A 25,171-nucleotide genomic window follows, 5' to 3' on the forward strand; every position below is an offset into this window, starting at 1 on the left:
GTTAGCAAATCATAACTTTTCCATTCACACCTTACATGACTTACTTTGTACAAGATTTGTTGCGACTAGGTAACAGTGGTAGCCTTAATAATACAAATGGTCATATTCAATCCTACAGCATCACTTTAGTGGAGAAGACAAGGAAGGAATGGGCCTGGAACTACTGTCTCAGATCCAGAAGGGTTAAGGCACATTGGCGAAGCAAGATTGGGAAGCTTGCACTGTTGCTGTATGTGTACTGTGAAAAAATAGAGAACTTCGTTGTCTAAGCCTGTCAAGCTGGCACTTTCGCATATGCTGAATCCACTAAAATTTACTCTACCCAGTCTATGTAAATGGTTGCGTTTAGCTCTCACTTTTGCACTGGGAGCGAGGAGTGGAATTCCATTTTGTTTATAATTTTTGAAGCATTGGTTTATGATTTGAAATGAAAAGAGCAATCTAGCAGAACCCATCCCATCCAGAGAACTGAGTATGACATACAGATCTGATAGAGTAATATCAGTATTTGCTTTGTTTGAATCTAACTGTTTTATGGTCAGAACAAACCTATTATGTTTCCAGGAATTTGACACCTTTTATCTCTTGCTGTCAACTTATTTCCCTTAATTTGACAGGCTGTTGTGGTGTTATGTTAAATTATTTCCTTTTATCTGCCTTATTGTTTTGTGTGTGGTATTAGAGCAACAGGATGAACTATAGCTTAGATAAACATAATATAATCAAATGAAACACACAAAACAAAGCCCTTTCCTTGATATAAATGAAGGCAATGTTTTGTTCTTAAAAGTGCACATTTATAGGTTTACTAGATTAAAGCATAATCAGCTGTGGTATCATAAGTGCTTTCCCTTGCTAGGCTACCATTACTACAAGCAAGAAACGTTAGTGAGCACCCACTTGAGGGCTGATCTTGAGCCCTTAGTGCGACAAGCCTTTCACGGATTTCAGTTTTGCAGGATTAGGTGTTCGAGTGGTGGAAATGGAAGGAACTAGCCGGTTCCACAGTGTGATGTTACTACTACATGAATCTGCCTTGCCACAGTACAGGAGCCAGGGCAGAACCAGTGCCTTGTAATGGAGATCTTATTCCTCTCCGCTCTGCCTTCCCTAGCACAGCAAGTCGTTTAACCAGCGTTGGTGTTGCTGTGGCACTGAGTATTTCGGCTCTCAGACAATAACAATAATGAAGACAGTGCTGTCTCTAAAGCAGTTGAGCATTAAATCCCTGAACGCCTGCTATCAGACAAGCCACAGAGCAATGCATTAAGGATCTTGTTAGTTTCAAGCAGTTATAGTCTTCATTGGATTACTGCACTCCAGTAAGGCAGTGTTGTGGAGGGGAAATCTAATAATGAATGGTTCTGTGTATAATGCTGGTAAACATCCCATGATGAGGCTAAAAATGTGATTGAGTTGATTACAGTTCTGTATCTGTTATATATTCAGTCCATGGTGCACTTCTGCATGTGTTATACTGTCATTTTCGTATTTAGTGGTACTGTTCTTTAGAAACGCTTAAATGGATGACTAACTTTAAGAAGAGGATATAAAGTGGGCAGGCAAGGAGTAAGAAAGTGTTATTGTTATGGGGAAAAGTGTTCAACGCTATAGGAGGTATAGTAAGTCAATGAGTTGTGATGTATTCAAAGGAAGTTGGGTGTCATTCTCTCTCTCTCAGAGCTTAACACTCATTTATTGTGCATAAATTTTCCTTACCTCTTCTACAAGAGCCATCAAGTGTTGAACAGGTATTTAATAACACTTTACACTATGTCTGTAATGTATAAGTTGTTAATATGCTTTCCTCTGTTATGAAGACTTTTTGGAGCAAATATGGTAATGTTTGTGTGAAGTGGCTGATTTTGATTGGCAGACTATCTGACTTTGAAAAGTAAAATAGTGATCCCTTGACCATCTTTTCAATTAAATTAAATGTCTGCTACTTTTCCCTGATGCTTATGAATATTTTTTCCTTGTGGAGTGTGAGTTAATTAAATTCTCCCCCTTTTAATTTAGGACGTTTACCATTTAGGATTTTGTGGCAATCTTGAACCAACTCCACACAATGGAAATTGAATCAAAGCAAAATCTGTTACTAATAAAAGGATACTCAAAGCACTTATACTTTTCTCTCTGTTAATGAGTTGGGGCCTAATCCTGACAAGTGCTCAGCACCCCCAGCTAGGTGCTAAGAGTTCCCAAGTCCCACTGGAGATGTATTTTTTTCTTCCAAAAGATAGAAACAGGACTGTATTTTTCTCTCCCACACATGCACACACACACACACACACACACACACATGTAAAGTACATCACTAGTGCCACTATGTCTCTGCAGCTTTCTCCTTCCGTGTCATCTTTATTTTTTATGTTGTCACTCAGGGCTACTGAATATCAAATGAGATTTGAAGATAAGAATTGCACTTTGAAGTTGCTTCCTGTAATTTTGTATTTATGCTATTCAGGCTTCAATTTCATTCATTTGAACTGCAATCTGATAAACCTGGGTCTGGGGGCAGATCTGAGCTGTTGAGCTTCTTAGTTTTTTGAAGAGAGAGATCACACACTCAGAATTCAAGGAGGAATATGTGACACTGCTCTGTTCTGTATCTCCTAGTTACTCCGGCGTAATGATTCTGAACGGCACTGCCTACTTTTTCAGCGGGCGGAATGGTGATTTGTATGTTTTTGTGGAGATTTAGAAGTGTCTCAATATGACCTATCTCTTCAGAAGAATTATATGAAGGACAATTATTGCCACCTTAGAAACCTAGCTCTATTCTCCCTCCCCTCTCTCAGCTAATAGTGCCTGTTTAAAGTAAACAACCTGCAGTAATGTTTTACATGCCACATTCTCTGGGTGTCTCCATTGTTCTGTGTCACGTAATTCTACACCTGGTGCCACAGACATTGTCAGTAACAGTATTGAAATACATTGCATCGATCTGTATTTTTGTACAGTGCAAGGAAAATGCTAAAGTGATTATTAAATACTAAGTGCTTATGTACCGCTTCGATCTCACCCTAGCGTAGAAAATCTGACTGGATGCATTTCCATGGGGAGTTAGGAAACAGAGAGGACTTAACATAATTCCATAATCAGTGTGTAAATGAAATGAAAAGGTGTGAAGGTGAAAGTGGATAATGAAAAAGGAGAAACGTGGAATGAGACAAGAGTGAAAAAAGCAGGTGAGTTAGAGGCAGCCCTTAGTTAAGAAGGGAGGGAGTAGAGGCAGTTGGAAATGGAGAGAGCTATCCATTGTGTGACATAATTGTAAGTGGACTATAGCCATTCTCCAAAATACATTCTAGCCATCTTCTTGAGGATTTCCATTCAGTTAACTCCTAAGGCAGTTTCTCATGAGACTTTGCTTAATATCAACAAGCTTCTGGACACAGTGAGTGTGGAAATCTGTGATCCAGAACAGGCTCCAGGAATAGAATATAGGATCATAGAAATGTAGTACTGGAAGGGACCTTGAGAGGTCTTTTAGTCCAGTCCCACCTCCTTGTAACAACCTTTTATGTCTTTGAAAACTATCATGTGTAACCCTCCCCCCCCCGCCCGCACCCAGTCTTCTCTTTTCCAGACTAAACAAACCCAATTTTTAAAATTTTCCCTTGTAGGTCATGTTTTCTAGACTTTTAATCATGTTTGTTTCTCTTCTCTGGACTTTCTCCAGTTTGTCCACATCTTTCCTGAAATGTGATGCCCAGAACTGGACACAATACTCCAGTTGATGCCAAATCAGTGCAGGGTAGAGTAGAAGAATTACTTCTCATTTCTTGCTTACAACACTCTTGCTAAAACATCCCAGAATGATGTTCACTTTCTTTAGGGCTATCGATTAATCGCAGCTAACTCATGCGATTAACTAAAAAAAAAATTAATCGTGATTAAAAAAATTAATCGTTATTAATCTCACTTTTAATTGCACTGTTAAATAATAGAATAACAATTGAAATTTATTAAATATTTTGGGTGTTTTTCTACATTTTCAAATATATTGATTTTAATTACAACACAGAATACAAAGTGTACAGTGCTCACTTTATATTATTTTTATTACAAATATTTGTACTGTAAAAATGATAAACAAAAGAAATTGTATTTTTCAATTCACCTCATACAAGTACTGTAGTGCAGTCTCTATCATGAAAGTACAATTTACAAATACAGGTTTTTTTTTGTTACATAACTGCACTCAAAAACAAAACAATGTAAAACTTAGAGCCTACAAGTCCACTCAGTCCTACTTCTTGTTCAGCTAATCGCTAAGAGAAATAAGTTTGTTTACATTTACGGGAGATAATGCTGCTCACTTCTTAATTACAATGTCATCTGAAAGTGAGAACACACGTTTGCATGGCTCGGTTGTAGCTGGCGTCGCAAGATATTTAAGTGCCAGATGCGCTAAAGATTCATATGTCCCTTTATGCTTCAACCACCATTCCAGAGAACATGCTTCCATGTTGATGACTCTTGTTAAAAAAATGCACTAATTAAATTTGTGACTGAACTCACTGGGGGGAGAATTGTATGTCTGCTGCTCTGTTTTACCTGCATTCTGCCATATATTTCATGTTATAGCAGTCTTGGATGATGACTCAGTACATGTTGTTCATTTTAAGAACACCTTCACTGCAGATGTGACAAAACGCAGAGAAAGTACCAATGTGAGATTTCTAAAAATAGCTATAGCACTCAACCCAAGGTTTAAGAATCTGAAGTGCCTTCTAAAAATCTGAGAATGTCGAGGTCTGGACTATGCTTTCAGAAGTCTTAAAGGAACAACACTCCGATGTGGAAACTACAGAACCCAAACCACCAAAAAAGAAAATCAACCTTCTGCTGGTGGCATCTGACTCAGATGATGAAAATGAACATGCATCGGTCTGCACTGCTTTGGAATGTTATTGAGCGAAACCTGTCATCAGCATGGACACGTCTTCTGGAATGGTGGTTGAAGCATGAAGTGACATATGAATCTTTAGTGCATCTGGCATGTAAATATCTTGTGACGCGAGCTACAACAGCGCCATGTGATCACCTGTTCTCACTTTCAGGTGACACTGTAAACAAGAATCACAGCATTATCTCCTGCAAAAGTAAACAAACTTGTTTGTCTGAGCGATTGGCTGAACAAGAAGTAGGACTGAGTGGACATGTAGGCTCTAAAGTTTTCCATTGTTTTATTTTTGAATGCAGTTATTTTTTGTACATAATTCTACATTTGTAAGTTCAACTTTCATGATAAAGAGGATGCATTATAGTACTTGTATTAGGTGAATTGAAAAATACTATTTCTTTTATTACAATGTAATAAAATGTACAAATGTACAATGTAATGTTTGTAATAAAAATAAATGTAAAGTGAGCACTGTACACTTTGTATTCTGTGTTGTAATTAAAATCAATATATTTGAAAATGTCAAAAAGACCCAAAATATTTAAATAAATGGTATTCTATTGTTTAACATCATGATTAATTGCACAATTAATCACAATTAATTTTTTTAATCAACCGATTAATCATGATTAATTTTTTTCAGCGCTTGACAGCCCTACTTTTTTTACAACGGTGTTACACTGTTAACTCATATTTAGCTTGTGATCCACTATGACCCTCAGATCCCTTTCTTCAGTACTCCTTCCTAGGCAGCCATTTCCCATTTTGTATGTGTGCAACTGATTGTTTCTTCCTAAGTGGAGTTCTTTTCACTTATCCTTATTCAATTTCATCCTATTTACTTCAGACCATTTCTCCAGTTTGTCCAGATCATTTTGAATTTTAATCCTATCCTCCAAAGCACTTGCAACCCCTCCCAGCATGGTATAGTCCACAAGCTTTATAAGTGTACCCTCTATGCCATTATCTAAATCATTGATGAAGATACTGAAAAAAGTCAGACCCAGAACTGATCCCTGCAGGATCCCACTCGTTATGCCCTTCCAGCTTGACTGTGAAACACGCATAACTACTCTCTGGGAACGGTTTTCCAACCAGTTATGCACCCATCTTATAATGCTCCAGGTAGGTTTTATTTCCCTAGGTTGTTTATGAGAAGGTCATGCGAGTATCAAAAATCTTACTAAAGTCATGATATACCACATCTACCACTTCCCCCCCCATCCACAAGGCTCGTTACCCTGTCAAAGAAAGCTATTAGGTTGGGTTAACATGATTTGTTCTTGACAAATCCATGCTGACTTATCACCTTATTAACTTCTAGGTGTCTGCAAACTGATTGCTTAACTATTTGCTCCATTATCTTTCCAGGTACTGAAGTTGAATTGACTGGTCTGTAATTCCCCAGGTTGTCCTTATTTCCCTCTTTATAGATTGGCGCTATATTTACCCTTTTTCAGTCCTCTGGAATCTCTCCTGTCTTCCATGACTTTTCAAAGACAATCACTAATGGCTCAGAATCTCCTCAGTCAGCTCCTTGAGTATTCTAGGATGTATTTTATCAGGCCCTGGTGACTTGAAGACATTAACTTGTCTAAGTAATCTTTAACTTGTTCTTTCCCTATTTTAGCTTCTGATCCTGCCTCATTTTTACTGGTATTTAATAAATTAGATGTCCAATTGATACTGAACTTCCTGGTGAAAATCGAAACAAAAAGTTCTTCATCACTATGATGGGTGGGTTCGGAGTAGGGGTGGAGTACTGCCTGCTGCCAAAAGTAACCAGCAGCGTCCTCCCTGTGACAGAGCCATATCCCCGTTCCCCAGGGGCATGACAGCAATCCTCTCTAGCTCTCTATCCCATAGCTATCCCACCTGCTTCCTGAGGGATTCCACCAGGAGACACCTTTCACGCTGGACGGTCCTCCCATAGCCTGGATTTGCAGAGAGGCCCAGTCTCTGCAAAGCCACACCAGGAGATGGATAGAGGCATCCATGATTAGCTTCTCTGTCTGGATACAGGTATAGGTGGAGGAGACAGGAGCAGTGTTGGCACTGGCAATGTGGCCCTTCCTAACCATAGCGATTCTATGTTAGTTAACAGCTGACCTTCCTTCCAAAGTAATTCTTTTCATCTAACATGTTAATTCCTGATATTTTTGAGAGAGAGAAGGATTTTAGTGCTAGCTGGAGGGCGAAATGATGAGGAAGAGCAAGAAGTGTGGGAGGGCGGGGGAGCTGAGTGCTTAGAGGATTGGGAATGGAGACTGGTTGACCATCCACCTGTCTCTCAGTATTGTTCTGCTCTTCTGTCAGTTTTCTTATTGAAAGGACAAAGGCAGAGCTGGGGACCAGCTATTCCCTTCACCACAGGAAGGTAGTGGCAGCCATTTTTACTTTCACTTGCTTGTTAGAGCTGGGCACAGTGCCTTGCGGGAGCACACAAGCAGAGGTGGCTGTCTCTCTTGCTGAATATGACGAAATGCCAAGCAGAGTCCCCGCTACATGGAGAGTCCATCTTGTATCAGAGCAGCCGCAACTGGAGGAAGGAAAAGCAGTGTCGACAGACAACTAAGTGGCCTTACCTTTTTCCGGGTGGTATTGCGTTCTCAGTCTGAGGTCAGGGAGTCTCATGGGGAGTGTTATATTATCTGCACTGGCAGCTCCAGCTGAACCTTCCTGATCTGTATACTTCAGTAAATCGCAAACATGGAAATCCAATGTGGATTTGTAATCTAAGTGCAAATTAACAAAGTTCTTCTGTGCAGTGAAAATTTCCTAAGGGAGGCCAATTGGGTTTTGTAGACTGGATTGTTCAGGAGCAGTAACATAGTTGAGGGCAAATGCAGGTAAACAGAGTTTACCCCTTTCTCATTCGGGAAACATGATGTTTGCCACTGCCCAGCCTGGAACAGCAGAAAGGTCAGTTTACCCATTCAATTTTTTTACCATTACACCACTGCTCAGCAGATTGCGAGACACATAGCTTTTTTGACTGGGTCACTGGTTCAAATCCGACCCAGGTTTATTTGATAACTTGTTTCCATTGGCTGGTTGCCATTAATTGATGGTCAGTCCAGTGACTATTGTTTTAATTTTGGAAGCCAAACAGTCCTGGGCCTGGCTAGTACTTGGGTGGGAGAACACCTGGGAATCCAAGGTACTGCATGCAGTCCAGTGACTCTTGTTCATGTACAAGTAGCAAAACATCTTAAGATCCATTTTAAGGTTTTTACTCAGATAAAAACTCCTGGTGACCATAGCAGGAAAATTATCAATCCTTGATTGGAACAATTGTTGGAAGTTCCAGAAGAGATCGAAGATTGAATTACCTTCTGTGTTCATCCAAAATATGCATGCGGCATCATTGATTGCTGTGTGACCTGGGACAGCTCACTTCACCTCTGCCTCAGTTTCTCCATATTTAACATGGGGGTAACCATTAGAGCTAGCTGTAGAACGTCAGTTCCATTTTGTGACCACTTTCAAGTTTTTGACCGTTTTTCCCCCCTCAATGGAATGAAAAAAAAACCTTGAATATTTTCATGAAAATGGAATTGTGTTGAATTTTCAGTTTTTGAAATACAAAACCTGAGGTTTTCATTTCAGTAGGAGGTGTTTGAAAAGAGAGTAAGAGTATGTCTGCCCTGCAAACAATCAGCTGCAGCACTGAAGCTACTCCTCTCTAGCATAGACACTTACTATGAGGATGGAAGAGGGTTTTCCATCACTGTAGTAAATCCATCCACTCAAGCCTATGTCAACAGAAGAACATTTTTGTCGACCGACCGTTGTCTATTCCAGAGCTTAGGTTGGCTTAACTATGTCTTTCAGGGGTGTAAATTTTTCACACCACTGAGTGACATAGCTAGGTTGACCTAAGGTGCAGCCCAGCTGCCTGTGTGTGTTGGGTGAGGAGGTTTGGCTACTGGCCTGGGATGTAGAAAATCCAATTTCAAGTCCCTGTTGAGGGAAAATGGTATCTTTGGGGGAAAATGTGTCACAAAAAACAAAAACTTGAAGGGTCCTGAATTTCAAGGAGGGTTTGAGTTGTTGAGCTACAGATCCCTTTTATGCATACCGAAATGTACTCAGCCATTTTCTTTTACTTATTGTTTGTTTTAGCTGAAACATTTTCAGATTTCACAGAGAGCTCACTTGAAAGTTATTGTTTAGTTATTTGCATCTATGGAGATGTAGTTTACATGCTGCACGAATGCTTACAAAATGATTGCTTGGTAGTTTCCTTGAGGCTTCTAAGGCACGTCTGTCTTGCGTTACCAATGACCACCTGTAAACGCTTTCTCGTTCCCAGATAGAAACAGCTGAAGTCTCACAGAAACTGACTCATGTAATGTACAGGCAACAATTCTTAATTCTATAATTAGCTTCAAGCAGGTAGACAGCTGGAAAATTTTTTGCCAGTTTTTGTTAGCTTATTTTGGCAGATTTTTATTAAAAGGAAAGCTGCTCATTAAAGTAACTTAATTCTTCTTGGAGTGCTTGCATGTGTCCGTTCCACTTCAGGTGTCTGCACACCAGTGCGTTGGAGCCGGAGAACTTTTTCCCATAGAGGTTCCCATCAGAGAAACATCTTTGTGCTGCCAGCCAAGAATAAACAGAATCCAGGGCTTCTCTCCATGGCACTGTGTTACAAGATCTCCATCAAGGCACTGTTCTCTACCCGCTACCATCTTTGGTACCAATATTGGTACCTAACAAAGTATGGATGCTGTCCCTTTCCGTGTCTGACCCTCCTGCTCTAAATGCTGGGTTTCAGAGTAATTCTCACTCTTTACTAGACCAACTAATATTTAATTAAAGTGAAAAAACTTCAGTAAGAGAGATTGAGGAAGATCTACCTCCCATAGTCCAGTGGTTAAGGTACTCAACCAAGAGGTGGTTCAAATCTCTTGTCCTCATCAGGCAAAGAGGGGATTTGAACTAGATGTTTCCCGTGTCCCACATGAGTACCCTAACCGCTGGGCTAAAGGGAGGCCCTCCTCTAGCTGTTTTGCAGCCTCTGAGTTAGGCAGCCTCTGAGCACACTACTGGATTGGGCCTTGCATGTGACTAAGGTGGAGGAACATTTGTCTTCCCCTGTTCGTGGATCACTAGCAGAGATAAGCAAACACTTGCAATCCAAATTTAGGTACCTGTCTGTGAGAGATGGGACGTAGCACACACCCCTCTTGTTGGCATCTCCCATTGGCTAACTTAGGTAGCTCCTTTTGTGGAGTGCAATCTAAGGAATCTGTCTTTCCCCTATTCGTTGTATAGGGAGACAAACTCTTTGTGAATTGCTGTAATTTTCTAGGCATGTAAAGGTTAGATGTTGTGATGTAGTGTCACAAGGCCTAAATCCCTTTGTGAATCCAAGCCTTAGTACTTGAACTGTAAGGCAAGAAAGTTGTGCTTGAAAGCTATTTATGTTTTACCTGTAACAGTCATCATTTGTTCATTGGCTTACAGGAAATGAGTTGGTGATTGCATTCCTGAACCCATTACTCAAATGTCCACATTGCAGAGGCCCATTTGTTTTGCCTGGCCTTTGAAATATTGGCCAATGCATGAAGGTCTTAGTATTTGTATGGATTGCTGCTGTTTACAAAACCAAATACACATTTCAATTTTAAATAACTGGTGGGGTGCATGGAGCCTGTGTTTTGGGCACTTTTTAGTGTTCTTAATTGAAAGAGAATAAATAAAAACAACCAACATGATTTGCATTCATTGCCAACCTTGTTGGCAGTGACAGGAAAATATCAAGACCCAGTTCTCCAGTGCCTTGTCCCTTGTGTAGTCATTTCCATGTAAAGTGAGTGTAAAGTCCCACATGTTGTGTGAGTGAAGAATTCACGTTTGGTAGTTGTAACAGGGTAGTCTGCCCTTTAAGGGTCAGGGGCCCTGGGGCCTGCTAGCCCTGGGCAGATATAAGCCCCATCTGGAAAGGGGTCAAGTAATTATAAAAGCCGGTAAGTGGCTCAGTTGAGAGAGGAGTTGCAGGAGGGAGAGGGTTCCTGCAGTAGACCCTGAAACGGAAGGGTGGGGTGGGATGTGGTGTGTCCACCTTTTAGCACTGAGAGAGACGAGGAGAAAAGCCTTGGGGAGTTGTAGTCCATGCTGGGAAGAAGAACTGTGTTGTTTAGATATTTTTTTTTTTGGCTGAAGTTTTATGTTTGAAGAATAAAACAGACTTGGGACATGGCAGCAAGTCCTTCATGGGCTGGGGAGGCAGGCCAGCACCTAGAGAGGTGTCTCAAGCTCATTTTACACAGGTCTAAATGGCACCTACACATGATGCAAGGCAGGGGAAAATCAGACTCAAAGGATTTAATGGTCAAAAGAGACCAAATTATCCCCTCAGTTTCTAGGGGTGGTCCCTCCAGGTCATGGTCATAGCACCATGGAGGAACAGTGTAGGTAAGCTAGTACCTGAGGGCCCCCCCCCGTTTTTTCCCCAGTTTTTTTCCTTTGTTTAAGTCAAGTAATAGTTGTTGCCACATGTCAGATCAAACACTAGAAAATGCATGAAAGAATTTGTGCTGTATTTTTGTGTAATAATTCGGAGGCAAAAAGATGAGAAAGTAGAGCTCACGTAAAATACACTTGTTAACAAAATAATGCAGAAGTGTAAAAGCAAAAATCTTTTTTGTGCATGTGTGCCCATTGTCATCTGATGGCCTGTGAAAAACTTTACACTCAAACACCTGGCTTCTTAAATGTTAGTACTTATCTAAGATCCTGAGAAGTTATTAAATGTTTTTCTAAGTACAGTTATAAGGGATTACCATGTAAATCCCATTGTTGGCTTAGTGGATAATCTTTTACTCTTATGTCAAGTACTTTAAAGGAAAATCATTTAAAAAAACCGATTGGGGATTTTTTTGCATTTCTGTTACATATATTGTTTTCTTTTAAAAAATATCTGGTTAGTATTATTGTGCTGAAATTCGCAAGTATATGTCAAATTCCAGTATTATTTAAAACTATTTTTCTGTTCAGACAGATAGTTACTTTCGTTTTCCGTAGAGTCTTGTCAAACAGTAATCCCTAATTAAACATAATAAGGCTATGACCTACATAATTTACGGTGGATTTAAATATTGTGATAATACGAATGCTGTATTTGTTTCTATGCAGTTAATTCCCATTTCCCCTATACAATTATGAATATACACTTAATTTGAAATATTCTTCAATTCTAATGTGTAAATTGTTTTCACAAAGTGGGGAGAGGAGTTTGACTGAATAAACGTATAACCTTGCTGGCTTTTAAACATCCCACTACTTTGTTGAAGAACTTCCAGGGCAGATGAAAGTAGGGATAGGTTTAAAAAAAGCATAACTTTCTTACCCCCATGCAGACTCTGAATCTTTCCACATTTCTAGAACCCAATTTTTCAGAAAGTTTTGGAAAATTTTGGTTTTTATTTATTTTTTCTTCTTTGTCACTTTTGTACGCCTTTGCACACCTGGATTCCAACAGGGATGGAAACCCAGAAGTGCCAAAATATCAGGAGAGAACTGCAGTATTCCTAACTGGAGGAAAGAAATAGCAGAAAACTCAGAAGAAAACCTGTTCTTGCAAGCCTTCTAACAAAATTTTGTGTACTAAAGGGGCTTGCATAGTTTAGATCTAATTGGGCTAAGCATCTAGACTTTTTGTGCTTTTCAAACAAAACTCAAACTCCAAACCTTTGGAGGATCATATATCCCTAGTTGAAGATAATTTGGGAAAGTTATGAAATGATATTCCTGAGTTGTCTAGAAAAGTCTGGCTGAGCCATAGCAGTTAACAATAAGGTCAGAGGTAGAGTGGAGAAGAATGGTCAGTTAACGGCTATCAGAGGTACTATAGGTAGATCTGGTGGCAATTTCTATTGCTGAGGTTGCCTAATATTTTCCATTTTAAACTCTAGTTTTCAGTAGTTTATAACTTAGCCAAACATCATCTGCTTCGGTTGAACTTCTGTAGCAGGGAGGAGTCTGACAGTAGAAGTGGTGAATGTGGGATATTAAGGGTGAAGGTGTACTAACTAAGCATACCTTAAGTGTAGGTCACACTTATACAATGGTAGGAACAAAGAATGTAGGCCATACTTACAGGGTGGGGGAAGCAGCAACTCTGAAAAAGCTTTGGCCGTCATGGTGAATAATCAGCTGAACATGAGCTCCCAGTGTGATGTTGTGGCCAAAAGGGCTAATTCAATCCTTGGATGCATAAACAGGGGACTCTTGAGTAGTAGAGAAGTTATTTTACTTCTGTATTTGTCACTGGTACAACCGCTGCTGGAATCCTGTGTCCAGTTCTGGTGTCTATAGTTAAAGAAGGTTGTTGATATATTGGAGATGTTCAGAGAATAGCCATGAGAATGATTAAAGGACTAGAACACTTGCCTTATAGTGATAGACTGAAAGAGCTCAATCTCGTTAGCTTGACAAAGAGAAGGTTAAGGGGTGAGTTGATTACAGTCTATAAGTACCTACATGGGAATAAATACTTAATAAGGGGCCCCTCAATCTAAGAAAGAAAGATATAACACGATCCAATGGCTGGAAGTTGAACCTAGACAAATTCAGACTGGAAATAAGGCATAACTTTTTACCAATTAATGTAATTAACCATTGGAACAACTTCCTAAGGGTTATGGTGGATTCTCCATCACTGGCCATTTTTAATTCAGGATTTGATATTTTTCTGAAAGATAATTATTTTGGAACCGTCTCTGGCCTGTGTTATAGGAGGTCAGAATAAATTATCACAATGATCCTTTCTGGTCTTGGAATCTGATGTGGACATTTCCTTTCTTTTAAGAGTTTAAGTGGGTGGGTGATTTCATTTAGCAACTTTATCTGGTTTTTACAGAATCCTTTTCTTTGTGGGAATACAGCTTTATGCTGCCATTTTTGAAACAATCGTTCTACCATTCCAAAATCATTCATATATATATAATTTTTTTAGCTTGCAGAACTAAAATAGGATTTAACGGTGGAAAGTAATACAATAACTCACTTATAAAAGATTTTATTTGCTTGTTAGTCCATTAGTTGGATGGATTTTTGACTTCATACATTCCGATTCTCAATGTATTTCACCTTTTGCAATCCATTGTGAACTGTACCTGTAATTGTTTTAAATGTATATTTGGCTGAGGAAAGGCGAAGATACCCATGCAGTTTAGGCAGCTTTTAATACTCATGTTCATTTTCATATTACATTAATTTATTGATTTATTTTAAGTACTCTGCGACATGTCCTGGTTTCCTAGTTTTAATACCAAATTGTTTCTTCTTTCAGTTGATCTAAAAAAAGGCCCGTGCCCAAATGCTGCAAAATCCAGTCTCCCCAAGCCATGTCAATCTGGACTTCGTCCTCCTGGCTATTCACGCTTGCCAGCAGCTAAGTTGGCAGCATTTGGTTTTGTCAGGAGCTCGAGTGTATCCTCTGTCTCAAGCAACCAGTCAAATGACAGCGTTCAGAGTGATCAAAGCAGAACAACCAACCGTAAGTCAGAGAAAAAATGTTCTGTATTTTAATATTAAAAAGATGTATCCCAAATATGCTCAAAAGGGAGCCTGGATGGAAGGGTTAGTTTAATCCTCGTGACAACTTAACAGTCTCTTCTGTTCCATAAGGTTGGGGGTTTAGAATTCTGATTTTTCCCATTTGAAAATGTTTAATAAATAATGGTGGATGAATAATTACTAGAGATAAATTGCATAGAGGGGATTGCTCTCCCTGTTGAAGAGGAAATTGCTTTAAAGGATGCACTTAATTCATTTTTGTACTCTACTTTTACTTACTTGGAGAATTTTCCTTCTTTAGTAAATAAATACAATAGATGTATTTGGTCAGCACATTGCAATCATGGACAACAGGCATTTTAGGGGGGGAATTATATGAACTGAATAGTATATTCTTTCTCATTTACTATTTTTCTGCACATCTCTTAATGTGTTGTGTGCTAACCTAGGTTTAGAAAGTTAATCAAATAATGCGAGGGGTACAAAATAGGATCAGAATTGGTTTCTTAGCTGTGGTCTCTTCTCCAGTCTTGGAAAGATCTCTTGGCTGAAATGTCATCTCAAATCCTATTTTCTGCAGCTAATGTTAATTTTATTAAGTACTAAATAATGCAAGCTGGAGTGTGCACTCCTTGTGAAATGCACACATACCATGGGCTCAGAACATAAACGGAGATTGAGGATTTTTAATGCAAGTTTTTCTTTGAAGACTGGTTTCAGCCTGAACCATGTCAATTTCAAAGCAACTATTATCAGTCTTGAAGTGGTTCAAATTGAATGTGCCAGATTGCATAAAATTCCAGCGGCTTTAGGATGCTGTTGGGTCCTAAATCTTTTAGATTTTATATTACCGTAATTTTTAAATAAACTACATTAAATTAAAACAAAAATACACAAAAAATCCTCAGGATTTCTTCTTCTTTGCACTTTTTTATATGGGGTCATTGAAATGCAGGCGATTAATGCATCTAATGAGTTCTGACACACACAATGGTTTTGAAAGCTAAACGTATGTTAGAATCCTTATTACACTGTTGGACTCTTCTTTATTCTTACCTGTCTCATACCTGTCTTTTGTTCTGAAAATTTTTTGTCCCCTCCCTCCCCCCAATTTTGTGTGTTCATAAAATTTGTCTTTTTTCAGGTACTAAGGCCTTTGTAGGGGGGCAAAAAAACTCATGTCACCACTTGTTTAATCCAAGCTACCGTATTTTGGCTAGAAACTGTGTGTGTACAGATGTAATACAACCTTAGTAGATATTGTTGATACCTATAATTCCAACCTCTTCTATTAGAATATTTTAATTTTAGTAAATTCTCTGAGTAAGATTCTCAACTCCAAAATCCAGAGTCTGTTGATTTCAGTGCAGTTACTCTCGATTTACACTGATGCAAATGTGATCAGAATCTAGCCTTGTGTGTATTCCAAGGATTACAAAACCTCATAAACTTTGGAAGAAGTATATAGTCATATGAAAGCCAGGCAGCTGAGTCCAAGTTTTGGTGAGTTTGAAATACAGAAATAGTTTAGTTTGTATGTAGTGATGGACCCGGTCCACAACATCTGGGTCCAAGTTTCCAACACCACAGTTTTTGTGGAGATGTTTGGATCAGAGATTTTGATTCAGGCCACTTGATTAAAGATTGTAACCATTTGTACAAGTCAAACTTAGATTCATGTTAGGATTTCTGAACAACTCTGAAGTTTGTGTGTTTGGAATTGGGGTTTTGGCTGGACCCATCTGTAACTATTGGTGGTTACCTATCACATACTGAGTTTGTGATTTATGAGCAGGACCAAAAATAGAACCTTATCAGCTGCTGTGTCTGCCAGGGCCATGCTGTTGCCCACAATCAGACCACCAGATCACTTTTTGCATTTAAGAAGTGTAAAGAACAGTCTTCTCCTCATTTTAATACATGGAAAAATCCTTTTCTTGAAGGACAGAGAGGTGATTTCGTATTGCCGTAAACATCTTCCAAGCGCTGTGTCTGTACATGAGATGTATAGTAACCAGGAGATTTCTGGACTAGAAGCAAAGCCTATTTTTATTTTGTCTTCAACCCAATATGGATAATTAATCCTTCTCTCCCTATCCCTTAAACTTGGTCAGATGGATTTATTTCTAAATAACTAATAGGAGATATTGCATTTTATTTTCTGACTGTTGAATAATTAACTGTAATATAAATATTATCAAACTGAAACTCCCAACTCCTCCTGAATATACTCTGTAGATCAAGGAAAGTTGAACCAATGGTATCACACCTAGTGTACTCGAATTAGACTAATGTTTGTTCTGTTCCAGTGAGGTTTGTATTCCACCAAGGTCACCGAGGTACCTGAGCATCTATCGCATGGAACAAAATAGAAGGGGCGGGGAGGAAACTATCTAACAAATCTTAACAGGATAAATGATTTATTTTCCCTTGCTGTCCATTGGAAGAGTGGTTTTATTTAATATAAATAGCTGATTCTATAACTTCTAAATTGGATCATAAGATGTAACTAAATCCGATTCATTTGCTGAGCAGGGGGCAGGGTAAATTTTGAATATTTATATCCTGCCTCAGTGGGGTGCAGAGTGCTAAATGATGAATCTTTATAAATCTTTAAAGATAACATGATTTCCTATTCTAGCAGCACCACTGTGTATCAGGAAAACAGAATATTATTGAAACCGCCTTGGCAGTCCAAATATACAGTAAATTGAGGGACATATAGTTGTGGATCTGATCTATGTCATAGTGAAACAAACAAACACAAGCAAATGGTAAAATATTGCTTCTGCAAGCAGATATCTGTAATTGCAGAGTGGGGGGACATATAGTAAAGGACGATATTAGATCCAGATGATCTTTTCCTCAGGTGTTCCTGTCTCTTTTTTCTCTACTCTTGGATGGTTCAAGATGCTAGTTCTTGCAGTGGTACATAATGGTCATATTACTTTCCAAAGCAACTATACTGCTGTTTAGTTTTGGCAAATTAATATGGATTCATTAAATACCGTCTACACAGATAAATGGCTTTGAATTATGGTTGTCTAAGGAGATAGGTAACATTCCTTATTTGGAGAAATTTATTAATGAGGTTGTGGTGAGGCAGCTCTGGGATTACACCAAATTCTCAACTTTTCTTGACCATCCTGAAGGCTTTAAGCGTGGGTATGGCACAGATCCTGTTCTGGTTTCCTTGGTCTACAGTCTCATTATGGCAATGGATAAAGATTGCATGCTTGCTGATTCTCGTACAGAGAATTACATTTGAGTTGCTGTGTTTTTCACTTAGAGAGGACCCAGTGAGGTGATTTCTTGTTTGTTGTGAGTAGAGTGAATAATAGATTGACTTTTTTTTTTTTTTTTAGTACTGTCAGGGAACCAAAAAGATTAGGGAAAATACTTGGTTTGGTTCAGAAAATGTTTGTGATTTGTCAGCCAATTGGAAAAGTCCACATCTTCTCTGCCTGGTTCAGAGGAGGGATTTGAATCCACAACTCCCAGGCGAGTGCCTTAGTCTCCAGGCTGTAGAGTCGTTCTCATTGCTGTTGGTCATTGGCACAATGCGTATTTAAATATTTATAAAACATGCAGCAGTTTCAACAGGAGAAATTGAGAGCGACCCATCCCAGAATAGCCAATGGCCTTGTGGTTAGAGCCCTGGCAGTGAGGAGACCAGAATTTTAGGACCTGCTCCAGAGTGGGGAATCAAACCTGGTCTCCCCCATGCCTGGCAAGCGTCCTACCCTTTGGGATATAGGTTATAAAAGGTCGCACGCACACATAGTTTGCTGGTCCTGAAAAACTTTTCCTTGGGCACAATTGTCAGCTCAAATTCACAAATAGTTTTGGGTCAGCCGACATTGCAGTTTTTGGTAAATAAACTCTTTGGCCAAAAAAAAATCACCCAGCTCTAGCTTTAGTTGTGAGGTCTTTCCCGTGTGGGGTACCACAGCGTTCTATTCTCTCCCCCCTCTGGTGCAGCATGTAAGTTAGGCTGCTATGGGAGATCGTGTGAGAGCTTAGATTGCATTACCCTCAGTAGCTGATGACATTGCTCCCTGGGGCAGATCGAGTTGTAGGGGAGCAGCTCCAGTGTATGCCAGTGGAGGAGCAGGCATGGTGGAGTTATGCTTCCTCATGATCCTGCCGGCTTCTCTGCTGGGGACAGAGAAATGGCTGGAATCAGAGGGGGTAATGGATGTTGAATATAAGAGGCTTGGGGAGGCTAAGCTTCCCCAAATAAGGCTGACCATGCAGGAGGGCAAATGGTACAGATGCGGCGTGGGTCACCTCTCTTTGGAGGTGCACCGGCCCACCACCTTTGGAGCGCTGGAAGCGAAGATCCCTAGAAGTGTGGGGAGGCACTGCCCACTCGGCCTCTTCCCCCATGGTGCCATCCCACCAGCTGCTCGCTTCTCTCTGTGGAGAGGAGCAAGTGGTGGGCAAGGGGGGTCCTCGTGGGAAGAGGGGGAGAGGGGCAGGCAAATGGGGGGGGGGGTCTCGGGGGAGGGAGCAGAGTGGGGGAGGGGCTTGCATGTAAGTCTCCACAAATGGAAGACTCATGTGCCGCCTGTGGGGGAGGTAAAGTCTCTTCACCAGCTTTCTATTGGCAGGAAGTTTCCTTGCACAGGGCAATTCTGCACTGGCCATCTCTGGCCCTTTTAAATCCACTTTGTGCTGCTTACGGGCAAAGTGGATCAAGCACACTGGTGAATCTGGCCCCAGGTCTCCATTAAATCAAACTTGGATGGTGCGATCACACAGCTTTCCCAGTGGCTGGCTGAGACTGGAGCTTGGGTGGGAGCTAGCAGCTATCTGAAGCTCATTCTGGGCAAGACTGAGTTGTTGCTGATTTTGGTGCAACTTCTATCCAGGTTGACTGGGGAAGCTGAGGACTGCAGACAGATCAGGGAGCCACAATACTCTGGTTAGAATGTTCTGCCATGTTCAAATAAAGTTAGTTTAATTGTTAAAGACAAACTCTCTGTGCCTTACTGAGAACAACACAGCTGATGGGTTGGGAAAAACAAGCAGAAGAATGCAGAAAATGATATCTGTCATAAGAACATAAGAATGGCCATACTGGGTCAGACCAAAGGTCCATCAAGCCCAGTATCCTGTCCTCTGACAGTGGCCAATGGCAGGTGCCCCAAAGGGAATGAATAGACAGGTAGTCATCAAGTGATCCATCCCCTCTCGCCCATTCTCAGCTTCTGGCAAACAGAGGCTGGGGACAACATTCCTGCCCATCCTGGCTAATAGCCATTGATGGACCTATCTTCCATGAATCTATCTAGCTCCCTTTTGAACCCTGTTATAGTATTGACCTTCACAACACCCTCTGGCAAGGAGTTCCAGAGGTTGACAGTGCGTTGCGTGAAAAAATACTTTCTTGTGTTTGTTTTAAATCTGCTACCTGTTAATTTCATTTGGTGGCCCCTTGTTCTCGTATTATGAGGAGTAAATAACACTTCCTTATGTACTTTTTCTATACCACTCACAATTTTACAGACCTCTATCATATCCCCCCTTAGTCGCCTCTTTTCCAAGCTAAAAAGTCTGTTTTATTAATCTCTCCTCGTACAGAAGCCGTTCTATACCCCTAATAATTTTTGTTGCCCTTTTCTGAACCTTTTCCAATTCCAATATATCTTTTTTGAGATGGGGCGACCACATCTGCATGCAGTATTCAAGATGTGGGGGTACCATGGATTTATATAAAGGCAATATGATATTTTCTGTCTTATTATCCATCCCTTTCTTGATGATTCCTGACATTTTGTTCGCTTTTTTGACTGCCACTGCACATTGAGTGGATAATTTCATTAGAGTTTACTGGTTTGGCCATCTTCTGTAACTCAGATTTGCTATTTGTGCCTCACTGACTGCTCATCTCTACTTGACAAGGAGGTTGCAACCTTCCCTGTTAGATACAGAGTTCCCACACCAGGGTTATCCAAGTGTTCGTCACCTCCAGGTTGGATTACCACAATGCACTCATCACAGAAGACCAGCTGGAGTCTTCTGCTGGGATAGAATGCGGTTGCTCAATTAAGTCCCAATACTGTAGTGAGATGCTCACAGGCAGACTCCTGCAGTTATACAGAGCCCCACTGAAATGAGTGGGTCTCTGTGGGGGTGTGAGGCCTGTCTTTGAGCACACCTGCAAGATCAGAACCCATATTAGTGTTTCATGCAGGGAACATGTTATCTCTGTGCTATCTAGTCTGCAAGGGTTTCAGATTAGTTTCTGGATGCAGTTAAGATGTTAGTTTTATTCTCCGAGGCCTGGGTATTTTAGGCTAGACTTATAGTCTAAGCGTGTGATTCCCCTGCTCGTGTGCACATACTGACACTAGGTCTCACAGAGCTAATGAGTATAAATAGCAGTGTAGCTGCGATAACATGGGTAGTGGCATGGCTGAGCCATGCCGAGTACAAACCCACTTAAAACCGATGGGTATGTACTTGGGAAGCCTCTGCTGCTACTTGTGCTACTGTGACTACACTGCTATTCGTACTCCCACTAGCTGGATGAGAGGTAGGGCAAGTATGTGTCACAAGCTGGAAAGTCCCACCCTAGCTCATAGTCTAGTCAAAGCCTTAGAGACCACCTCTCTTCTCACAAGAACCCAATTATGCATGAATAAATAAAAACATATTAGATCAGCGTACTCAGACATCTGGCAGACCCTACATTGTTATTTCTAAGATCTGGGGAAGATGTTGGGTGCAATCAGTATCTCACGACCCCCTTGGTCCTGAATTTGTTCACCTTCGAGGCGTGTTGCAAGATCAGCTCATATGCTTACCCTTTTCCTTGGAGGCTGGATGGAGTAGGGAGGGTCTCAATTGAGTTGAGCCATTCTTTCAGAGCTGATTTTGATCATTATGTCCATCTGGATTATTATTGTTGTACTGTAGACTGGATGGCTCCTCCATTTTTTTCCACTCTATAAGAACTGAAGGCCAGAAATAATGGGTGGGCTGAGGTGAGAATGATGGTTTTCTTTATGAAAACCAAAACTGGCATTTTTATATTTATTTTGGTGCTTGACACAAGTTTTTGACTCAGTGTCTGGGATGTTGTATAGGATTAAGTGCAGTGTCCTGTTCCATATTTGTTTATGAAACAATAGTGAGTCAATACATAAAATTCCTGCACCAAAATATTAGTGTTCACTCAGATGCAGTGGACACTGTGTCCAATAATGCTGTACTTTAGTTGTCAGTAAAAATGTGTTTTGTTATAGTGGAACAAACTGTTAAGAATTCTGCTTTCACGGAAGCATGCTTTTAACAACTGGGACAATATAAAACAATTTTAGCATTAAATGTGTGCAATTTGTTGTGGTTTAAGTGTGCTTAATTGTGCAATTAATATTGCAAAACTTGACCTCTAATTTTTTACAATAGATACCTGGTTGCAAAAATGTAAAAGGCCACATCTTTGTGGGTGGAGCAGAATGTTGACTTCCATTAACAGAAGCATTTATTTCTATAAACAATGTAATGCACAATACATTCTAAGTAGATACCGTAGAACCTCATAAATTTACACATGCTAGGAAACACAGATTTATTTCCAAATTCTGCATACTAGTGACTAAGCAGACAACTTCAGAGAAACTTCGCACTCAGGAGGAGGAGGAAACATTTCTCTGGCAGATTGATTTAAAAAAAAAAGGTGTTTTGTTGCTCTGGGGTTTTGGACTGTTAGAACAAGTCATAGGGAGATGGCTTAGTAAGCAAGTGAGATGGTCAAAGGTACACCATATATTAATTAATCACATATTTTTGCAATTTACCACAGGATTCTACAACTTATCACATGGATACTCTGAGTGCATTTGCCCCCCACACACACACACACAGAGGGGTGTGTGTGTGTGTAAAACAAGGTTATAAAGAAATGTGTTAGGCAACCATATGTTGGCTTCAGTGTGGTTACTCATAAATCACACAAGTGTCATAGGGATATCCGGTCCATAAACACACTATGGAGGCACTAGCTGTGACTCTGTAGTAAAGGTTGATTTGTGTTTTGTCTGAGCAGCTTTGTTCTATATGAAGAAGACAGTGCATCATCCCCAAGTTTACAATATTTACTGTGAGTATAGAATGAATTTTCTGAGAAGTTTCAAGTACATATGTTCATCAGTTTAAGTTAAAATTAAGTAAAACTGGGTCCTGTAAGATATATAGCAGTTGTTAGACGTTTCTCGGGAATGATCTCTCTGTGTTTGGATGTATTAAGTTTAAACGTACCTCTGTATTTCCTGGGTTTTTAATACTTGTTTTGGGTTTAACTGCAACAATCTCATGACTGTTTTTGTATTTTCTTTTCTACCCTTAAGTTACAGATCTGTACTCTCAACATTAATTCCAGTTTAACCTAGTGGAGGTTTTTTATCTGGGAAGATAGGTAAGACTTAACAATGACTTTGAAGTTCAGCACTTAATTGCCATTGTACCTTTGAAAGAAGATGTTTAGGATGGAATGGGCATGTCAGCAACAGTAGCAGAATTAGCTTTACATTATAGGGGGAGATTTTCAAGCACCACTTTTTGCTCAAAATTAACCATGAGCTACAAATTTATGCTTGCTTTCAGCCCCGCTGCTTAATATTATGAGGGTTTGAATAAATGTGATGAGCCATTTTCCTTTAATTGAGCATGGGTTTTGAAAGGATTTTTTCACACTGTAGGAAAATTATTAAAATGTTGTGTATACCCAGAATTGGTGAGAATACAGAAGTTAAAATGTGCCATGTGTTTAATTTTCATATTGGGAGATTGAGAATTTTGCCAAGTAAGAGGAAGAGTTGGTTGAGAAATAAAGACGTAATAAGGTAGTGGCTGAAGTCAGTGAGGGTTGCATCTGAGTAGGACTGAGTCCTGCAACAGTTGTGAAATGACTGTTTCTTTCAGAATTTAAGATTTTCAGTTCTTTAGCTCCTCCCATATCTACCTCTCACGTAATTTGTCTTAGTTTTTGACGCTGAATTCCATACAGTATGCTAAAGTTTTCTGTTTGTCGTGTAATTTCTAATTTATACACTTCTATAGTTTATTATATAGCAATATTACAATGTTTGTGATTTTGTTTCAGTTGTATGTGTTATAAGCGTAATTCTCATAATTCTTGGCTTTAATGTTATCTGTGTTGCTTGCATCGGTATTTCTCCTGGTTCATTTAATATAACGTTGATTTAATTTATTTTGTATATTTAATCCAAAGGGATTCCAAAGTGCTGTAAGTACTATACAGAAAACACTTCGCCAAACAGTGTAATACAGCCTCAATTGGGGAGAAATGCAAAAAAGGAAACATTGTTTAGGATGGTATGAATGAGATAACTGGGATGAATTCAAGACATGGAAAATGTAGGTTTTAAATCAGGGAAATACTTGTTAGTCATAAAATCTATTAGTAAAAATAATCTTCCAAGTCAAGTGGTGAAAGCCTTATTGCTTAAGATTGTTAAAATAGAATAACAGCGTAGTGTAAGAAGCAGTTCTCTCTTGGCAAGGGAATTGACTAGAAAAGATAGCACTATTCAGTCTCTACCCAACATTCTAGGAATTAAAGAATTCCTTTAATGTGGGGCAGAGAAAGGAAAGGGTGATGGGTGCTGTTAGAGAGCTTATTCCTTCTCTCTCCCACTTCCCTGGTCCTTCTCGCATGAACAGAGAGCAACAATATCTGAAGTCCAAAGGTGCAAACAATTCGATGTTTATTGGGGTGAACTTCCAGCAAGCATGATTCCAGTTTCCTTCCTTAGTGTCCTCCTTCCCAGCTCTGATACCACAGAGCCTTACACCTATGTTCTTGTTCCCATTCCTGCCCTTAGCCAAACATGATTCCAATTTCCTTACCCCCATTCCCTGTTCCCATCTCCCCCTTTAGCAAAACATGATTCCAATTTCCTTACCCACATTCCCTGTTCCCATTTTCCCCACACACACCCACCCACTCACTTCCTGATTGACTGCAGGCTATATAGTAAAACTTGAGTTCTGCTTTGCTATACCTTAACCAATCATTTTCCTGAAATTTAACTAACCAATCCTAACGTATTGTAACATGATTATGTAACCAATTATATCCCACCACCTTAATTAGTTTACACCCAGCAAAATTAATTATACAGCAGATAGGAACAATCACAGAACCAGACAGAGATTATATAGACAAACAATAGCAAAGTGGAAACTATAATGACAAGACAATACAGAAGTGAGGATTTCACATCCCAGCTATTGATAAGTGAGTTCTTGCCAGACGACAGGATGCTATCAAACTAAGTTTCCTTTTACATTTTCTAGGCACTTCTCTTTCTCTGGAGGCGATAGGCATTATCAGGACAGGATTGTATTCCTAACAGCCCAATAGCACCTTCTTTCAATGTGACTAGTTTGGAATGTGAGGATGTGACTGTTCGCTTCCTAGCTTATGGCTGCCTCTGCTGCTTAGCCAAAGGCCTTAGCCTAAGCACAGGGACTCAGACTGTCACAGTAAGAGAAGGCCCTTACACCAGCAGACAGTGATTTTGATTCTTTCTTTTATACCTCTATAACTAGCCAAGTGATAAGAATACACCTAAATTCTTAGAGTATAGGCCTTTACAGACAGGCCTGAATATCTATATCCTAACAGGTTTCAGAGTAACAGCCGTGTTAGTCTGTATTCGCAAAAAGAAAAGGAGTACTTGTGGCACCTTAGAGACT

General features: G+C 39.8%; 1 protein-coding gene across 1 annotated transcript in view; it reads left to right on the forward strand.

Annotated features, from left to right (window-relative positions):
* Nucleotides 1-25,171, forward strand: part of MTUS2 (microtubule associated scaffold protein 2) — a 288,663-nt gene that overhangs the window by 14,080 nt on the left and 249,412 nt on the right. The window contains exon 3 of the mRNA XM_077806292.1: nucleotides 14,214-14,420. Within this exon, the coding sequence (XP_077662418.1) occupies nucleotides 14,214-14,420 (207 nt within the window). The remainder of the gene's footprint in view (nucleotides 1-14,213; nucleotides 14,421-25,171) is intronic.

Source organism: Eretmochelys imbricata, chromosome 1, assembly GCF_965152235.1.
Source record: "Eretmochelys imbricata isolate rEreImb1 chromosome 1, rEreImb1.hap1, whole genome shotgun sequence".
Classification (NCBI taxonomy): Eukaryota; Metazoa; Chordata; order Testudines; family Cheloniidae; genus Eretmochelys; species Eretmochelys imbricata.